This window comes from Trachurus japonicus, chromosome 8 (assembly GCF_045865225.1).
Source record: "Trachurus japonicus isolate A0001 chromosome 8, Traja_1.0".
Lineage (NCBI taxonomy): Eukaryota > Metazoa > Chordata > Actinopteri > Carangiformes > Carangidae > Trachurus > Trachurus japonicus.
This window is the reverse complement of record NC_140914.1, coordinates 25,077,500-25,096,144: the sequence shown is the minus strand read 5'-3', so window position 1 is coordinate 25,096,144 and position 18,645 is coordinate 25,077,500. Positions and strand designations below refer to the sequence as shown.

The 18,645-nt window shown below is 43.1% G+C and overlaps 1 protein-coding gene across 4 annotated transcripts; it reads left to right on the top strand.

The window, feature by feature from the left end:
- Positions 1–2,809: 2,809 nt before the first annotated feature.
- On the top strand, positions 2,810–17,647 carry ilf3b (interleukin enhancer binding factor 3b). Of its 4 annotated transcripts, none has more exons than XM_085784926.1 (18): positions 2,810–2,867; positions 4,294–4,394; positions 5,240–5,463; positions 5,570–5,744; positions 7,928–8,072; positions 9,501–9,592; positions 10,763–10,858; positions 11,177–11,288; positions 11,424–11,521; positions 11,604–11,715; positions 11,849–11,962; positions 12,576–12,781; positions 12,887–13,057; positions 13,148–13,429; positions 13,647–13,779; positions 13,888–13,935; positions 15,575–15,994; positions 16,811–17,647. In XM_085784926.1, the coding sequence occupies exons 2-18, from the start codon at positions 4,392–4,394 to the stop codon at positions 16,942–16,944; spliced, it is 2,565 nt and encodes an 854-aa protein (XP_085641052.1). In that variant the 5' UTR covers positions 2,810–2,867; positions 4,294–4,391; the 3' UTR covers positions 16,945–17,647. The 4 variants fall into 4 exon arrangements, with proteins under 4 accessions (XP_085641052.1, XP_085641050.1, XP_085641054.1 ...); XM_085784924.1 differs by having other exon boundaries at positions 7,925–8,072; XM_085784928.1 differs by lacking the exons at positions 15,575–15,994; positions 16,811–17,647 and adding an exon at positions 14,516–14,610.
- The last annotated feature ends 998 nt before the right edge of the window (positions 17,648–18,645 follow it).

Here is an 18,645-nt window from a genome sequence, read left to right as displayed (position 1 = left end):
AACAGTGAATACCTGTCGGAGAAAGGAAGGGCCACAGAGCTCTTCCTGGACCCATGCATCTGGCAGATGGACACCACATGACTGGGACAGGTAGGCAGGCCCCAACTCTCAGCTGCCTGACACAGCTATTGTGCGAACTGAGCGCCTAACTCGGGACAGATGATTTAAACTGTGGGAGGAAGCTAATGTTGCTGACTGAGTAAATTCAGTAACTATTCACTGACGGTGAAAACCTAAATGTTCTACACTTTATGAAACCCAATGCTAAAAATACATCAACCGAAAACAGAGGCGAGGCCAGCTTCCGAAATGTTCAGATGAGGCCTATCAAGAATGCTACTTATATTACCTTGTAAACTACAGACTTAAGATGACTTATCATTATAAAATCCAGGATGAATATAATAACTTTGAAGATTTAGTTTCAATATAGGAATTACAAAAAAATATCCAGTAGTTTCTCTTTGAGCTATGCAGGTGCCTGCAACAGGCATGCAGGTCTCGACAGGCAGGCTGACCTCGCCATAATACCCGCTATTAATCAACTTGGCTGCAGGCTCTGTATAAAAATAAGGGCTTCCACTGCACAGGTGGGATATTAGTGGGTAGGAGAGTCGCCCTGTAATAGAACAGGCACCTGTCTATGTCCCCCACTCAGGAGGACCGACCGGAGCAGTGCCCACCCCACTTGGCACCAACACCAACGTTAGAGGGTGAGGCACAAAATGAAAGGATATGTGCTGTTCCCCCTCACCTGCCTCATAGAGATTACACTAAACCATCTACTGAGAGACATGCCCTGAGGAAACATTCCTTTGGATTTCTATGTTTTATATATAGACTGCTCTTATATAGCACTTTAGACTTGAAGCCACCCATGCATCTTCAGATTTCCATGCACACTGATGATTCTGATATTTTACATGTGGAGTTGGGATAATGTTGCTCTTGTCTTTACCCTGTTTTCCATGCGAGAATGAGTTTCACCTCCTGATTGGGCGGTCAGTGCAAAGATCTGTTGCCTGAACTTTGAAAGAATTGACCAGACGCGAAAGCTTTTTTATCCCTCTCTATGCACTCACATATTTAAACACAGTTAAATTTCCAATAAAGCTTTTCTTGTGACATGTTTTTAATCTGTGTTCTGTTCAGACAACAGAATAAGTATGAATTATCAACCAGCAGGCACTTCCAAGTCATTCCTGCTGCTCTGCTGCTGCTAAAATCCTTTACACCAATGACATTGTCTTACAAATCAATCACTGTGCTATGACTTCATACTTGTAAAAATAATTACACAGAGAATTTGAAGCTCATTCACATCAGCTGCTATGTGGTCAATATAAAAAGGTGTTCCTGTGGAGGAAAAGTCTGACCTTGTGTCCTGTGAGGCAGCTGATGTTGGACTTGAGAATAAAATTAAAAAAAAAAAAAAAGCTGCTAAAGGGGTCAGTGTATCTTTTGGTCATTGGATTTTCTTTTGATGAATGGGAATTCAAAAACAAAATATCACTGGTTTATTTGATTTTCATTATGAAATACAAAAAATAAAATTTAAACACAAAGCGTTCTTCTTTTTGAGTGTGTGGTATATTGATGTGTTGATGAAAAGAAGGGGTCACCGCTGACACGCCTTCACTCGTATTCAAAAAGAGTTTATTTACAAGAAGAACAGTGTACAAAAAATGTCGAATCCTATAGCATCTCTGGTGCCAATATGAGATCTCCCGATCTCAACTCAAAAACCTTCCTTTTTATATGTTGTCTTATCTCCAACACTCCACCTTCTCCAGACAGAGAGGAACCTCCCGTCCAGATGGCCAGTGACCTCTGACATGACCTTTTAACATTTAGACTAGCAGAAAACCATATCCTCTATCCCATGTCTCTTACCCATTAGAGAAGACAACAGGATCATTCAGTCATATTAAACCATACATATCCCATTAGGTCGGATGACTTCTAAGCAAAATATGGAACCCATGAATTAGAGCATCTGTCCAGAAAAGGCATACATACAAAGAAGAACATACAATAATTTAAAGCAGAAGTAAGCGGAATGTTTGTGTTAATATAAGTCTTAAATAGTTACATCTTCCGACAGCAATCACTTATATAGAGTGTTTGGTCCGTCAGTCACTCTGCTCTGCTATAAGCTGAGGAGAAAACTTTCCTTGTATCCTACAACCTTTATCCAATGAGGAGAGAGAACGGCATAAAGGGGCGGTCCTCTCTGTGTGTGCAGCCAAGGGATGCGCATGCATGCAGTGACGTAGGGACGAGGGCGGGGACTGCTAACTCCATCTGCTGACAAGAAGTTAGCCAAAACGACCGGATCGCTTACTTCTGCTTTAAGATAATAAAGTAAGAAAGTTAAGGTGTATAATACTACAAATGTCAAAGAGCAATTAACTAAATTTTGAAAAAAATGTTCACTAGCCTACATAATCTAGCTGGGCCTACTTGTCCATTTCAATTTAAAATACAAAAACCCAGGTCCATATATGACATGTTATCATTTTCATCAGTTTTCCGAACGACAGCATTATGACTTTTTCCCTACATAAAGCATGCAGTTTTATCAGGGTAATAAATTAATTATGATGTCATTGACTGATATAACCAACCTGCAGCTCTGGTTTAATCTGTCACCTCCAGTCAACGCCACCATTTGTAGCCACGCCCCCTGGTTCGGTACCGTCAGCCTCTGTAGCCAATAGGAGAGCAGTCACGTGCGGCGTCCATCCAATCAGCGTCCTCGCTCTCAGGCGTTTCCATTTGCTCCCTCTCTGTCCGCCGCCGCTGGTGCTGCTGCCGAGCTGAGGAGAGACCGAGCAGCATCGTCCGTTAGCAGGGGAAACACCGCGGTGAGTAACAAATATATCAATGATGTTAGTGCTCACAACGACGCTAATTAGTTACTGACCGGTCACTGAGCTGCAAAGGCACCGACGAAGCCCGTAACTGTTCTCCGGTGTCTTCATTACTGCGCGCTTTGTTTACGGGTCTGTCTGGCTTTGTTTGGCTAAGCTAACATGCTACGAGCTAACTGTTGCTGAGCGTTCAATGGGGTCTCGGTCTCGTCTCGACCATTTTGGTGTCTGGAGGCAGCAGACCAATATCCAAATGTGGACTCGGATTTTCTACCAAATGTCCTTTTCTTATTTCTGCCTCCACATATGATAGAAACGGTAGGAAAAAGGATTTAGACGGTGGTATTCTTGCGTTTTGCGGCTTGGCAGGAATGTCGGCATGGCGCAGCTTTTGACGATGGGTGACCCGTTTTTTGTGGGGGTTGTTAGCTAGCTGCCGACACCGGCCAGGCTCTACTCAACTAAAATGGCGTCTGTTTTTAAATTCTCCTGGTGTATGAGTGGTGGTCTGGGTCCCAGGGTTGTCTGCTATAACTCCCTGTCCCCTGACGTAGAAGTTATGTCTGCGCAGGTTTAACAGGTGAGCCATTAGCTTGTAGATCACAGCAGCAGCAGGTTCATGTTGGCTTTGGTCCCAATGCTTAATAACTTGTTGACTGGGACATAACAACTGGGCTGATGCTGATGCTCTTTATAGTTTCAACCACATTTGCCTTGGCTGCAACTGGAGACTATAGTCGTCGTTGTAATGCAGTGAGTTGCCTTACTTTGCAGCAGGATATCTGATCACTGTGGGCGTGTCACGACGATGAATAAGCCTTTCTCTCTCTGATCACATCATTTCGTTGCAGTCCTCATAATTTGCACCAGCATAAATGAACATGCAATCGTTTTTGAAGGTAATTTGACTGACTTATATTTTGAGTCCAGTCTGATATAAGTGGACTGCACTTGATTGTCTCTTCTTCAATGTGTAGTCAGAAAGATCACCCATCTCTTCATGTGCTGCTAATGATATAAATGTGTATAAGTTGTGCATGTGGACTAGTTCATGCATGATGTAAAGCTTCATTTCTTACAATAAACACATTTCTGCCAGTGAAAGTAGGTCTGCGCTTTGTCCCTGAGGCATGTGTTGCTGTGCCAGCGACCTTCTTATGCTGCTGCAGCTGGTAATCACTTTTATTTCTGTGAGAAATAAACAGACATTCCTGAGTGGGAAGTGTATCACCTTTTTCAGAGTTTCCGGTTTGGGAAATATTTAGACAACATCCTGCATGGCCAAATAAATCAGTTCGAATATGTATCCCCCCCACCCCCTCATCTTTTGTAGGGTATCTAATTTTCATTTGGCTCACTCACTGAATCCCGTCTCACTGTTAAACTCTGTTGAAATGTGTTTGTTTGTTCTCCTGTACAGACGGACGCCATCACTCATCTGCTGCAGAGAACATCCTTTTTCAGCGCTGCCATTCACTGAATATACTGACTAAGACTCCACAGTTTTCTCAAGCAACAATGGTAATGATTTCATTTTGGCCTTTGTTTTTATTTTAAGTTACGTGATTCTTATTTGTCTTGCAACCGACAGAAAGGCAAAGCAGACCGGTCTTCTTGCTAAATATCACTATTAACAGGACAACTTGATGTGTCACATCTAATTCAATCCACAGAGCTGGTGGTGCCAGTGTTTTGTCATTCCAGTCTGCCTAGGGCTTTAGGAACACATGCTGCAGCTTCCACATCACAGCTCTCCTCTAAATTGGCTTTGGCTGCCTGCACATACGCTCGCCTTGTGTAATCACTGGTGTTAGAAGCTTGGCCTAGACATGGGGCCTTCTTATTCAGTGTTTTAATTAATCAAAGCAAGTAAGTGACAGAGGAAGTACAGCTTTCATTATCAAGAAGTAGAACCTGTTTTAACTCTTTATAAATACCTCGTAAAGAGGGATTAATGAAGTTAGATGAATAACTCATCTGAATAAAAACCTGGAACCCTTTCAAATCTACAAAATGGATTGAAGTTGAGAGAGCTGGCTCTGGGTGTTATTCTGTCCACCGATACAGATAAATCGGTAATCCTGCTTTGTGAGACAGGCTTCTGTTGTATAATTAGTAATGATCTGTTGTTTAATTCTCTCAGGATAACTCGGAGCACAGCGAGGCATTGGTGCATTATCAAGGCAGATGTCAGATTTAGCTTTGCCCCACGACAGAGTGTACAACACCCTGCCTGGATGCTGTTGTCATGCGTTATTTAGACAGTTATTTGGTGTGAACTAGTTGATGCTAACCCCTCCACAGCAGGAAACTCCCTCCCATTTCTTCCTAATTCACAGTATTGTTTTTTTCCCCCCCACCACTAGCCTCCTCCAATGCGCCACCGCTCCATGCGCGTCTTCATGAATGATGACCGCCACGTCATGGCCAAACACTCTGCCATCTATCCAACTCAGGAGGAGCTGGAAAATGTACAGAACATGGTATCGTACACAGAGCGGGCCCTCAAGGCCGTATCTGACTGGCTGGATAAACAGGAGAAAGGGACATCCAAGTCAGACTCTGATGGCACAGACACTGATAAGGACAGGTGAGGTGTCTTTGTCTCATGAGCAGTTACAAAAAAGGAGGTCAGTTTGTAAGAAATTGTCAAATGCCTCTTTCCTTACCACATATCTTCTTCTTTTTCTTGAAAGTGAGCACAAAGATCAGGCCACCCGCTCTCTGCGTGGTGTAATGAGGGTGGGCCTGGTTGCCAAAGGACTACTACTGAAGGGAGACCTGGATCTGGAGCTGGTGCTCCTCTGTAAGGACAAGCCCACCATCAGTCTGCTGAAGAAAGTGTCTGAAAATCTTGTTACACAGCTGAAGGTAAGAACAAAGCTCAGTCAGTTACTTGTGCCAAATCACATCACCACACCTGTGCTGTTTGCTTGATATTGGACAGTATAAAAAATGTATTATATTATATGCCACCTTAAAAGAACATTTCTCAAAAAATACCTTGCAGTTATTAAAAGACTGTAGCTCCTGCTGAGTGAAGCATTTTACAGACCAAACCAGAAAGTCATTGTTAAAATATTTCAAGAATCAGAAGTGCTTTACCCAAAGAGGCACGACAGTGGAGAAGAAGACTCATCAACAAAACAGAGTATTTATACAGTGGCTAATGAAGTGAGAGATATAACAGAAAAGAGGCATTGAGCTATTAAAATAAGGTCTTCTATACTCCTCATACACTGACCAGACATCACTTTCTCTGTTTAAATTGAACTGCGTGGGCTTTTTTTTTGGCATTGTGAACTAAGAAGAACAGCCTCATTATAAAGGGGTTCAGGCCATTTATGCTGTGGACATAATTTCATTGCACCCCTAAAGCTCTTCATGCACTCCCTCATTTTTCAACACGGAGGCACATGAGCTCCTTGGGGAGGAATTAAGTGTCAAGCCCTCCGGTATATCGTGGTGTGTGATGTTTCTAGTATCCTAACAAGGATGCTATTGCAACATTCTGTGTATATCACAGTATTTGATCTCCTGAGTCAGGATGTACAGATTGTTGATGTCATCACTGCCAGCTGGAGATGTTTGGTGAGGTTGTGGTAGTTGATCCTTCACTCCACTGTTTTGCTGCAGGTTAATCCAAACACCGGCCACTTTTAGCTTCAGCCATCAATGTGACATTGGCTTTCTGTGTTTATCAAATGAGCTCCCTTGTGTCCAACTTGGCTCCCAACCTGCCATGTTGTTCTAAAATGACCTTGTGTAGGAGGTCATTCGTGTGAACATGATAGCTTAGTAACACCTTGGGGGAGTATCTCTATATTGGGCACAAACCACCGTCACTCAAAAGGATGAAGTGACTTTAGGTTTCACTGATCAAAGGCCAAGTTCAATGACCCCATAAACCCTCTCCTTTTCCCATAAGATAACCACGAGACAATTAAACTCAAACACTCAGTGAGGGAAGATTGTGACCACAAGTTGGCTGTTGGGAGGCATACAACAACCACATGGCAACAATTATTGTTTTTCCAATTAACTCTAAGGCTATCAACAAACTATAATTGCTCTTTCGCTCACTGTGTCTTTTCATTTCATCTTAACTATCACTTTAATTAGTGCCACAATCTATTAATGATTATGATAGGTTCATTTAGGGATCACTCCACTGGCCTAAGGGAACTTCTCAGCAGATCAGCCTTTGAATTTTGTTGGCCTGAGATTTCCTCAGCCTTAATGGCTGCCTGGTGCACACACAGAGAAACTCCCCCGGAGCTGCAGAAAGCAGTTCAGTTGTGTGTGTGTGTGTGTGTGTGTGTGTGTGTGTGTGTAGTTATTTTTCAGAATAAAGAAAAGATGGTCAATGAAGGAAAAACACACACAGAGCCTTGATATCATGAGCCATCATTATATTAAAGGAGATGAAAGGAAAGAAGCCACAATGTACAACACCACAAGTATTGTGCTAACTGTACCATTCAGTCATCTATGATCATGTCAATGTCAAAGTATATTAATGGCCAGCAAATGAGCTCCTGTAGCACACACGCACATCAACAAAATAGCAGTTAATGTATTCTGTCAATGAGCACAAGCTCCTCTGAGATAAGACAAAAATACAGCTACACATCTCCTGGGAAGGAAAAAGATGAAGACTCTGCAAAATCTATTACTTATTATTATCAACTACAAGTAAAGTTCACTATAAATATAACATATAAAAGTTATTACATTACCTCAAACATATGTTTGTAAAATGCAGAACCACCAGACTGATCAGCAGCTTCCTTCCACAAGCTGTTCAAATGCTGAACCACTGAACCACACTCTCTCATTTCATCTGCACTACTCTACAGCGGAATGACAATAAACTTGATTTGATACCTGTTGTGCAATTTATTTTCTGTGTCAACATACCATGTAAAACCAGTATATCCATCTATTTTTTACAACTATGGTAGCATACTGTGATTATGAATGATCCCTGGCTGCATGTTTTGACATGAGAGATAAATGGCTTTCGGTCTTGACGAACCGCTCTCTCACAGCAGATCATGGAGGACAAGTATGTGGTGACCCAGCACATCCGGGAGGCCAGCATCGTCATCAAGAATGCCAAGGAGCCCCCTCTCACCCTCACCATTCACCTGACGTCTCCTGTGGTTCGTGAGGAGATGGAGAGGGCTGCTGCTGGAGGTAAGCTCCCTCGCCAAAGGCCCCAGGGTTCCAGTGGCGCCCTGCCTCCGGTAGGGAGGCCAGGCAGGCAGGCAAACAGGCTAGACAGATATTGTTTATTGGGCCTTCAATGGAGCTAGGGGACAAGAAATGCAGTCACATAACGAAACTGTGCTATGCTTATAGCTCTCTAGCCACTCTCGTAGTTCCATGTAATGTAATTGTACATTTTTGATGGCCCAATATACAGTATAGGGCAGGTAGTTAAACTTACTGCTGAAGACATGGCTTTCTCTTCCCTTTTAATGATCAAGGTCACCAACGAAATGAAGGCTTACTGAGAATTTAACCAAAGACAAAAAAAAAAAAAGAGAGACCACTTTGTTTGCATGTGTTTTATCATTGATGATGAACGGTTTGCATTGCAGCAAAAATGAGTAGCAAAACATGAGGTGAAACTGTCCTTGGTTGTAAGACCCAGCAGTGGGCTATTGACTGTCTCTGATGTTTGCTTAGCAGGGAAGGCTCAGGGTTACAGATAACGACAAGGGACACTTTGAGAGTCTGCATTTGTCTCCAGTCCCTCTCAAAACTGGCGTCGGTCCCAGTTGTTAGGTAGCAATAGACTATGTTTATAATAATGAGGTTTAATTGTAGCTATACAAAACCAAAGTGAGCTGATATTCTGTTCCAGAGATCTTATCAGCTGCTTCAGCAGGTGTCAAACCTTGACCTTATCTGTAGCGCTGTGCTAACAGTGATGCCCAGTTTGGGTCTTTTGTTTTCTGAAGCCATCAGTTTTGCTGCAGTGTGGACTTGTTTCAATACCCACTTTTTGTGCATCTGATAACTTCTGCCTGTGGTTCCAATTCTGATTCTCTCTGTCAAGCCTTCTAGTTTGTCAATTTTTAGGGACGCTGGACCTTTGACCAACTGGCCGCTCTCTGTCTCGGAAGGGGCAAAGTGCAGTGTACCCAGTATAAAGGGCAAAGGGGAGGGGCTCTACCTCCTGTTAGCGCCAGCAAAGAAAAGCACACATTTTTTTAAGCACTCAAGCGTCCATTTGAGCTGAAGCAACCATGGAGAGACAACCTCCCATTTGATACAACCAATCATTCTTGATAAATGTAATTTTTTTTATTTAATACTACGGCTTTTTTTACATTAAAAAAAAAAAGATTTTTATTTTTTACCAAGTACAGATTTAACCCACTTTACAATGCTGTCGTTCCGGTTGGGTTTTAAGTTAAATCATTATGTGCCGGGTCGTGCAAAACAATAATAAACTGGGAGGTTGAGAGCGTTTTGATGGTTCTCCAGTGGAGGGGCCCCCCTCCCCTTCCCCCTCCAGCCTGTGGTTTGGGAAGGCTGCCTGTGTTCCCCCTGGCCGGCTGACAGAACTCCCCTTGGTCAAACTGTACCTTGTCTTCTTATTCCACCTGCCAATAGAAACGCTTTCAGTCAACGATCCCCCGGATGTTCTGGACAGGCAGAAATGCCTAACTGCCTTGGCGTCTCTCCGCCACGCTAAGTGGTTCCAGGTTTGGATCTTGTCTTTATTTGTCTTAAAACAGAAGTAGTTTTGAGTTTGGTTCTATGCTGTATGTTCTTTTGTTATTTATTTGGGCGTTCCATGTGTTTTTTTTTTCTTTATTTACTCTTTTGAAGTGTACTTCCTGTAGTAATATCTGATGATCTGAATGTTTGTTTCTTAGGAAACCTTTGTCATTACACTGTTGTAGAGTTGCTTTGCTCACTTAACAGGTTCTACTGCAGTGCCATTTTTTAAAAGATGTTCATTGCTGCTTTTTTAGTCCCTGAGTTCATTACTCTCCCACAGAGCTGCTTAACTCAATCTGCAACAAAAAAAAATCTGGGACTAATACGTCATGTATCCAGGTGCAATATTTCTAAACTGTCAGCGTTGGTGTGAGTTGTTGTTATTTTCACATTAATGCAAGCTATATTCGTAGAGCACTTTTTGCTACCCCATTCTGTAGTTTTGGAGAGACAATGTTTTTTCATAGTGAACCATGTCGGTAAAAACTCATCATAGTATTGTGGCCTGTGTCATCTTTGGCTTTCCACACTATAACAATCAGTGCTCCATCTCTGCAGCTTGTTTTTTGTAGAGTATGTGGCCTCAACTTTTTTCCTGCTCTCTGGCTGTTTCTGTTACTCCGTGTGCCACAAAGTCAACAGGAATATTGCACCTCGAGTCATAGTTTTTTTTTTTAACTGTCACTAACTTAACCATTACCCCTCTCAACGACAGCACCAATCAGCACGCTCCTCTTTTGAGTAATTCACCTGGTTCTCACATTAAAGCTGGTGTTAAGTTTGAGGTAGCTTTGTTCACTCTCTTCCTCTTGATCTTCAGTGATATGCATGTTTTTCCCCGTAGATAGAGATGTCTTATGTCTGATGACGTCACCATCAATCATGTTGGCTATTGGCTCACAGCCACGAACCTGAGAGGTTATCAGTAGGATCTTCCAACAGAGTTATTAAACATTATTCTAACTTCCACCTTCTCCGGACATTTCCCATAATGACAAAGCTAAGCTGTTAGTCTGTGTGGCTTCATTTTGATTTATTTCCATTAATTTGGATGTTTATCTTGCTTTACGCTGCACACGTTCTTGCTCTTTGACTAAGGCTGCTTGTCCTCCCCGTGCCCCTCCCTCCCCCCTCCCCGCTTATGTCTCCAGGCCAGAGCTAATGGACTCCGCTCCTGTGTCATTGTCATCCGGATTCTGAGGGACCTGTGCGCCCGCGTCCCCACATGGGCACCGCTTCGTGGCTGGGTAAATAAAAACATCCTCTGTTCAGCTTCAACACGCCAAAAAAGGCATTTTTGAAGCTCCTCTACTTAAGCTGTTAAATGTGTAGGATGGAGATTTAACTGATTGGCCGCTCAAAAACTGCAAAGCCCTCTTTATCAACCCGAACACATCTATTCGATAAACCTTTGTCTTCCTAGAGACGGAAAAACAAGGCGCCACCATCACAGCTATCACAGCAGAGATACAATCTAACGCAGTGACCTAGAATCTCTCTGTGTTACTTGCCAAGCTTAAAAATAGCATCCTCAAACACAGTGTCCCTCTTTCCCTGCTGTGCAGCCTCTGGAGCTGATCTGTGAGAAAGCCATTGGCACAGGGAACCGGCCCATGGGGGCAGGAGAAGCTCTGAGGAGAGTCTTGGAGTGTCTGGCTTCAGGAATCCTCATGGCAGGTGCGTGTGAGTGTCTTTCCAAACTCTATATAACAAACATACTGTGTATGAGTCATATATATTATAACTGCACTATTTTAGTTTACGTGTTCAGTTTTTTTTCTAATCCAAAGCTGTGATTCCTGTGTCTTACAGATGGTGCTGGAATCTCTGATCCATGTGAGAAGGAGCCCACAGATGCTATTGGACACTTGGATCAGCAGCAGAGAGAAGACATTACAGCAAGTGCACAAGTGAGTTATGTGCAATTTTGTGTGTGTGCGCGCAATCGCCATCAATCAAATGTGAGGTTAACACTCCCTGTTGTGTCTCCAGCATGCCTTAAGGCTGTCAGCATTTGGACAGCTTCACAAAGTGCTTGGAATGGATCCCCTCCCCTCTAAGATGCCCAAGAAACCTCGTAGTGAGACTCCAATTGATTACACAGGTAAACAGGACCAGCTTAGCTGTTGATATAGAATCCACAACAGCCACACAGATCCTGATGATCATTATTGTTACGGTGTAGGTGTACTCGAAAATTTATATGACTCATCTTTGTGTGTGTGTGTGTGATTCAGTGCAAATCCCACCCAGTACGGCATATGCTCCACCAATGAAAAGGCCTATTGAGGAGGAGGAGGGAACTGATGACAAGAGTCCCAATAAGAAGAAGAAAAAACTACAGAAGAAATGTAAGTGCTCTTTTATTTGTTGACACGTTCATACAAATCAATGATTCCCACATCAGCATGAATTTTATAGTTCCCTGCTAGGCAGAGGTCAGAACGTATTCTAAAGGACTCACTGTCTGTAACGCGGCAGTGTGTCGGCAATGGACAGTCAGATGTTTCTCTAAGCAAAGTTTGGCTCTACAGGTTGTAATACAACACCTGTGTATAAAGAAGCATTTGAAGGAGGTGTGCTGAGAGTGTTTCACTCAGGTCAGTACAACAATTACAACTTCTCTGTATATCAGCACGGTCTGTTAAGATTTCATTAACCCAAACATTAAAGCAGAGGGGATGTGATGGGGGAGGTCGTGTTCTCTCAAGCTAGAGATTGGTTACTGTGGACAACGTGGGATCAAGGTCCATTTTGAAAGTATAAGGCCACGTCTGGGTGATGTCAGTAGTACACTTGGTGGGGTGGTGGAAAATAACCTCTCAAAACTGTTTGCATACCTCCACTATCTTCAAGGCTGCTTAGGTTCTCACAAAACTTTCCTGTAAGACAGGACATGTGATCAACATGGTTAAATGAAGACTTTTTCCCATCAAACACCATCTCTCTTGTCTTTTCCACCAGCTCCAGAGGAGAAGGCCGAGCCTCCTCAGGCCATGAACGCTCTGATGAGGCTCAACCAGCTGAAGCCAGGTCTCCAGTACAAACTGATATCTCAGACCGGTCCGGTTCATGTACCGGTCTTCACCATGGCTGTAGAAGTGGACGGCAAGACCTTCGAGGCCTCTGGTCCATCCAAGCGCACTGCCAAGCTACATGTAGCTGTTAAGGTGAGCACATCTTTCCTCTGCCCTCGGTTTTCCCCTCTACAACGTGGTTCTTATTTACTTTACCTTGATATTTAAACAGCACTGAACCTTTGTGCACAATTTCAGGTCCTGCAGGACATGGGTCTGCCCACAGGAGTGGAGCTAAAGACTGCCGAGACAATAAAACAAGAGGAGGCAGCGGTCACCGTGGAGGAATTGAGGCCAGAAGTTGCACCTATTGAAACAACAGCGGCTGCCCCAGGAGCAGCCACTGCAGACACTACTGATGCTGCCGAGGTATAAAGCTACTCCCTTTGCGTGTTTGTGTTTTTTCCTGTCCTACTAAAGGCTCTCATATTACTGACGGCCCCTCCCCTCACCTGTCAGTCTGCCCGACAACAGGGACCAATCCTGACTAAACACGGTAAAAACCCCGTGATGGAGCTGAATGAGAAGCGCCGTGGCCTCAAGTACGAGCTCATCTCAGAGACTGGCGGCAGCCACGACAAACGCTTCGTCATGGAGGTGGAGATCGACGGTCAGAAGTTCCAGGGAACGGGATCCAATAAGAAGGTGGCGAAGGCTTACGCTGCCCTGGCTGCTTTGGAGCGACTCTTCCCCGAAGGCTCCGTGGGCGAGGCTGCTAAAAAGAAAAAGGGACCACCCATGGTAAGCACCCAGTTAAACCGAATACAGACTTCAGTGGGGAAACGCCTACCTAAGATCTTGAATCTAAAACTCCATATCCACAATTATGTGCTACAAAGGTTTATATGGAATTTATACAGTGACAAACGAGGAACACGAAATTTTCAGCTTTGCCTTAATGATAGTCATCATGAAGAAGATTCACCAACCCTTCAGTGAGTGTTGTTTTGTCTTGTAGCACGCTCCAGGTTTTGGCATGATGGGAGCCTCCGGAGGTGGAGACCCCGCCTCACCCAGAGGCAGAGGGAGAGGAGGACGAGGTCGCGGAAGGGGCAGGGGTTTTAATAATGGAGGAGGCTACGGACAAGGAGGTAAAAACACACTTCTGCTGCAGCATACAAAATATGTATACTAGTAAAAATTTAGCAGACATGATTAATTGATAGATGGCGTCATATTAAATTTGTGTCTCGTTGCAGGCGGCTTTGGAACATACGGTTATGGGAACAACGCCAACTCTGGATACAGTGAGTGTTCATTTCATTGTTTTTAACCCTGGTTTGATGGGATATGTGCTGTTCTCTGGGCTGCAGTTAGGCTGTCATTGCTAAGAGAGAGAATGCAAACAATTGTCTGAGCCAGTGTGTCAGTGTACATGATGTGTCCTGCGGCGGGACGGTGCATCTGCCCAGGATTCTGGGGGAAAAAAGAGCGCTGTACCACCTCTCGGCTATAATCAACCTGAACAGAGAATCTTGCCCAATGCAGAAAGGTGTTTCTTGCCAATGTGAACACAAAAACATGTTGGGATGTTCCCAGTTCAGTGATTTTACATTTCTCTGCTTTAAGCCACAGGATTGAATCTGTTTTTGACAAGCCCCCTCTTATGAGAACCCCTTTTCTTCCTTCTGGCAGCCTGTTCTGAGGACTGACCTACCTGAGCGTGACAGGAGCAGAGAAATCTAAAAAAAAAAAAAAAACCCAACAAATCACTCAAAACACAATCTGACCAAATGAGTCATTTGACTGCCGCCTTTATGGCAGGAAAAAATAAACAAATCTAATTTTGATATTTTCTTCCCTTCTCTGCCCTGTCTCACTCTTTAGGTGACTTTGTCTCAGACTGCTATGGCTACCACGAGTTTGCGACATAGATCCTCCCCAGTGTTAGAAAAATCAAAAAACAGTCCTCTAGAGAGGATTTAAGAAAAAGAAAAAAAAAAGGACAAAATACACACAATAGTGTTCCAGCAGCATCATGAACTCCCTTCACCACCAAGTCCACAACCCTGGGAAAAAAGTGACAACAACGTCTCCGCCCCATCTTGCCAATCCACTTGTCATGTCCTGATACCTCGGGGAGACGGTCTGCCACTGCATGCACGTGGCCATAAGTCGCCTTCTGTTCTCTCAACTTGCCGTGGATGTACCCGAACACCTGGACCTCCCCAAAACCGCAGGGCCGACTTATCGTAGATTGCCTCCATGTGTCGAACATGGGAACGTGGCACGGGGCTTTGATTTCTGGATCATGATTAAGTGAAAGCCCGTGGGAGTTGGACAACATACTGCCTTTTTGGATTTTTGTCAAGACCGCCACAGCCTGGTCTCAGTGTTCATACTGTTTACTTAGATGAGAAAGCTGAAAAAAATCATGAATAGTGTTTTTTTTTTTTGTTTTTTTTTAAATCTTGTTCAGATGCCTTCGTGTCACTTTTACTCATCAAGCTGATTTTGTATTTTCTGTCCTGCTTTGGAAAAACGGCCATACAGTTTATGTAAAACCTGCTGTTTCTGTGTCATATCAGCAACACTGTTTAGTCATAGCTACACTGAATGCATGATGGGCTTAACGTGGGCAGTGTGTGGTAGTTGCAGGATCCCATCTGTAACAGTGATAGACACTGATGGACTGAGGCTGTTGGCTCTAGGTTTGCACACGGACTGGCTGAAATTTGACTGACTTCTTGCTCTAGCTGTTTTTATATGTTTTGTCATTTGTTTTTGTTTTTTTAATAAATGTCATCCTTCACTACTGTCTCACTCCAGGGTCTGACTTAATTAAATCAAGAGTGTAGCACACAGTACAAGCAGTAGATGACTCAAATACATCATCCATTATAAATGATGCTCATTTTAAGCTTGTGCCATGCTGTTATTTCCTAGATTACTACAACAATGGCGGCACAAATGGAGGAGCCGGGGCATCGAGCAGCCCAACAGGTGGCCCTCCAGCCAGCACAGCACCAGGATCAGCACAGGGCTCCTATGGTTCATACTACCAGAATGACGGGGCCTACACTGCCACTTCTGCCGCCAAGGCTCCCAAAAAGAAACCCCCTATGCACAAGGGGGGGAAGGCGCCCTTCCCCGGTCCCCCCGGGGCAAACAGTGGATCTGCAGGGGGCTACCAGTCCAGCAGCCCCTCAGGGCAGGGCTCGTATAACCAGTATGGCCAGGGTTACGGGCAGGGAAAAAAGAGTTTCAACCAGAACCCGGGGGGAGCAGGCGGATACTCGTACAGCACTGCGTATCCAAGCCAGGTGACAGGGGGCGCTGGAGGTAGCCAAGACTACAGCTATGAAGGTGAGTTCACATTTTTAAGGTTATGATCTTTCATGTAAATTATTCTTCTTTAATAATCAACCACCTAATGTCATGAGTGAGAGTTAGGCACAACAAGAAGCTCAATTTATGCCAAAGTGAAAATTCAATCAATGCTGAACGTGTAGCCTACATCAAACAATGTCCGGTTTATATGGTGTGTGATTTATTTATTGATTAATTCAGTGGTTGTTACAACAATGTATCACCTGGTATACCATGAAACTTTCATATTACAGATAAACGGTTCATCTCATCAAACACTTTTGTTTATATTTTGTTAGGGATCATGTCAGTGCCAGAGGAGAGGACATGTAGTCAGTATCTGCCGGAAGAAACTACAGGTTTACATGGGCTGAGTGAAGGTAGTTAGTCAGTCTTCATCTATCTATACCTAACTGTCCAGTTCAGTGCCACAGGGAAACACCCTCAACAACTCATCAGTCTGCCACCAAGCTGTCAGTCATTGAAGCTGTAGTAACCATTCTAAAGCTTTGCATGTGTTACAAAGGAAATGTGTTTTGTCAGATTAAAGAATAGTTGAAAGAATATGTTAAACTAGATTTGGGGAGGGATTGAACAACCCAACCAATGTTGAGTCTTTGGGGTGGAGGTGTGGTATGGTATGGGTTGGTACAATAACTTTGCTACATGTGCTCTAACATACTGTAAATGGCAACATGAATACAGCATTAGAGAGGGGCAGCACATGGTCAGGAAGTGTACATAACCTTGAGTTGCTTTGTGCCGTTCTAATTTTAAACCTTATTCTCACTCGGTCTCCCTCTTCCCCTTTAGGTTTCAACAACCAGTCCAATTACACCTCACAGGGCGGAGGAGGAAACCAGGGCTTCAGCAACAGCCACTCTCAGTACCACAACCCAGTGGGCTACGGCCGAGGAGACGGCAGCATGAATTACCAGTACAGATAGACTGTGACCCTTATCTGTGAATCATGGGCACCAAGCACCCGCATCAGTGTCTGAAGCCTTCTCCAAAGAAAGTTATTGACAGTTTGCCTGTGCTCTTTTCCATGTTTGCTTCTTATTTGCTTTTGGTTTATATGTGGCACATGTGGGCACAAAATGAGATGTCTGGACTTTTCAGTGTCAGAGCAGAGTTATGGCTGAATTTAGTGGTCTGTTCCAGTGGTCTGGTCAGTGCTTAGTCCTGTGTTTTTAAGTAGTTGTTTTGTTTTATTTTATTATTTTAAATCTGTGGTACCAGTCCTCATCCTCATCACTCAATATGAAGGCTGATGTTACACGTTACTCACTAGATCTGACTTGGTTTCCTTTCTTATAAAGAGTTGTATGGACAGCATTTTCCTTTCTCCTGTGAAACTAGTAAAACCTTGTAGTTTGAAACTACAAAGGTTGTATTTTTTTGTAACGAATCAATAGACCCAAGTGGCTTGGTCTTTACTTCATTGCGTGTATTTTTGGCTTCTTTTTTTTTCTTCTTTTTTTTTTTAACCTAATGTGATGTCATTATTTTAATAAATCATTTTGGAAATTACTGGAAACATTCTGATGTTAAATCCACATTTCTCCGTGTAGCTTTTTTGAGTGGGTGGGATTTGTTCCTGTTAATGTATAACAGAGTGTTTGTATTAATAAATGATTTTTATTTTGATTAGAGGTCTTACTCAGAGTTTTGACTTAAAATATCAATTATTTGTACCACTCGTGTTATTAATAAAAAGTGGAAAACTCGTGGCCTATTAATGAGGATTAGAGTGGGGAACTGAAAGTCAGCCGTGGACAGCAACACAGTACATTTACCTTGGCACAGTACAACAGTTTATTTATCCAGTGTCTGTATTTACCAAGTTTTGTTTTTTTACTTGTGAATTTTTGACCTTTTGACTCCACTGCAGTTATACCAAGTGCTCTTACTTTGAAGCAGAGCATTTAGTAAGTATGATTAATCTTTTATTTTTAAAGTGTGATAAATGACACACTATACAAAGAACTCCTCCACCATCAGTTATGTTGTGTTAACTGCTTTTCTTGAGCAGTTCACTTTAAACGTGGCCCATCAGCATCTTAATGAAGCTTCATTGTGTGAAGACACCATGGTCTGAGCTCATTCAGGTTCATGCTTGAAGTTTCAGAAAAGAATTCAGAAGATTGGTTTGGTTTTGTTTTTATTGTTGACTATGATCAACACAACCAAATTTCATCACTGCCTAAAAAGAAATACAAAAAATAACCTTTTGTGAATTCAGTTGTGTATATGTTCTCTGCAGGTTTGTATCAATGACTTGCAGACTTTTTATTCTACAGGTTTCACAGTCAGTGTGGTTTTAGAGTCAGAAAGTTATTAAAATGCACTGGAACAATGGGTTATAAAGTAGTACCAACTCCACTACTTTAACTTATATAAGTAAAGACTGATCTCACTTTACAGAAATCATGGTTGTCATGGTGGTGTGGTGATTATCACTGTGGCATCACAGCAAGCAGGTTCTGGAGAGATATAGCCTAATCTGTCTGGGTTCATGTTTGTGATACCAGGACAGCTGAACACTTTTCATGTAAAGACTGAATAAAATACAGACTGATTCACACATCAGATCAAAGGACTGTCTGGACACATCTTAGTGAATAGCCTATAGATTTGGTTGACTC

Bases quoted from the DNA above. Each gene is read 5' to 3' on its own strand.
- ilf3b (XM_085784924.1), top strand. The intron at 11,289-11,423 runs GTGCGTGTGAGT...TGTGTCTTACAG, and splicing joins TTCAGGAATCCTCATGGCAG to ATGGTGCTGGAATCTCTGAT. The intron at 11,522-11,603 runs GTGAGTTATGTG...TTGTGTCTCCAG, and splicing joins ACATTACAGCAAGTGCACAA to CATGCCTTAAGGCTGTCAGC.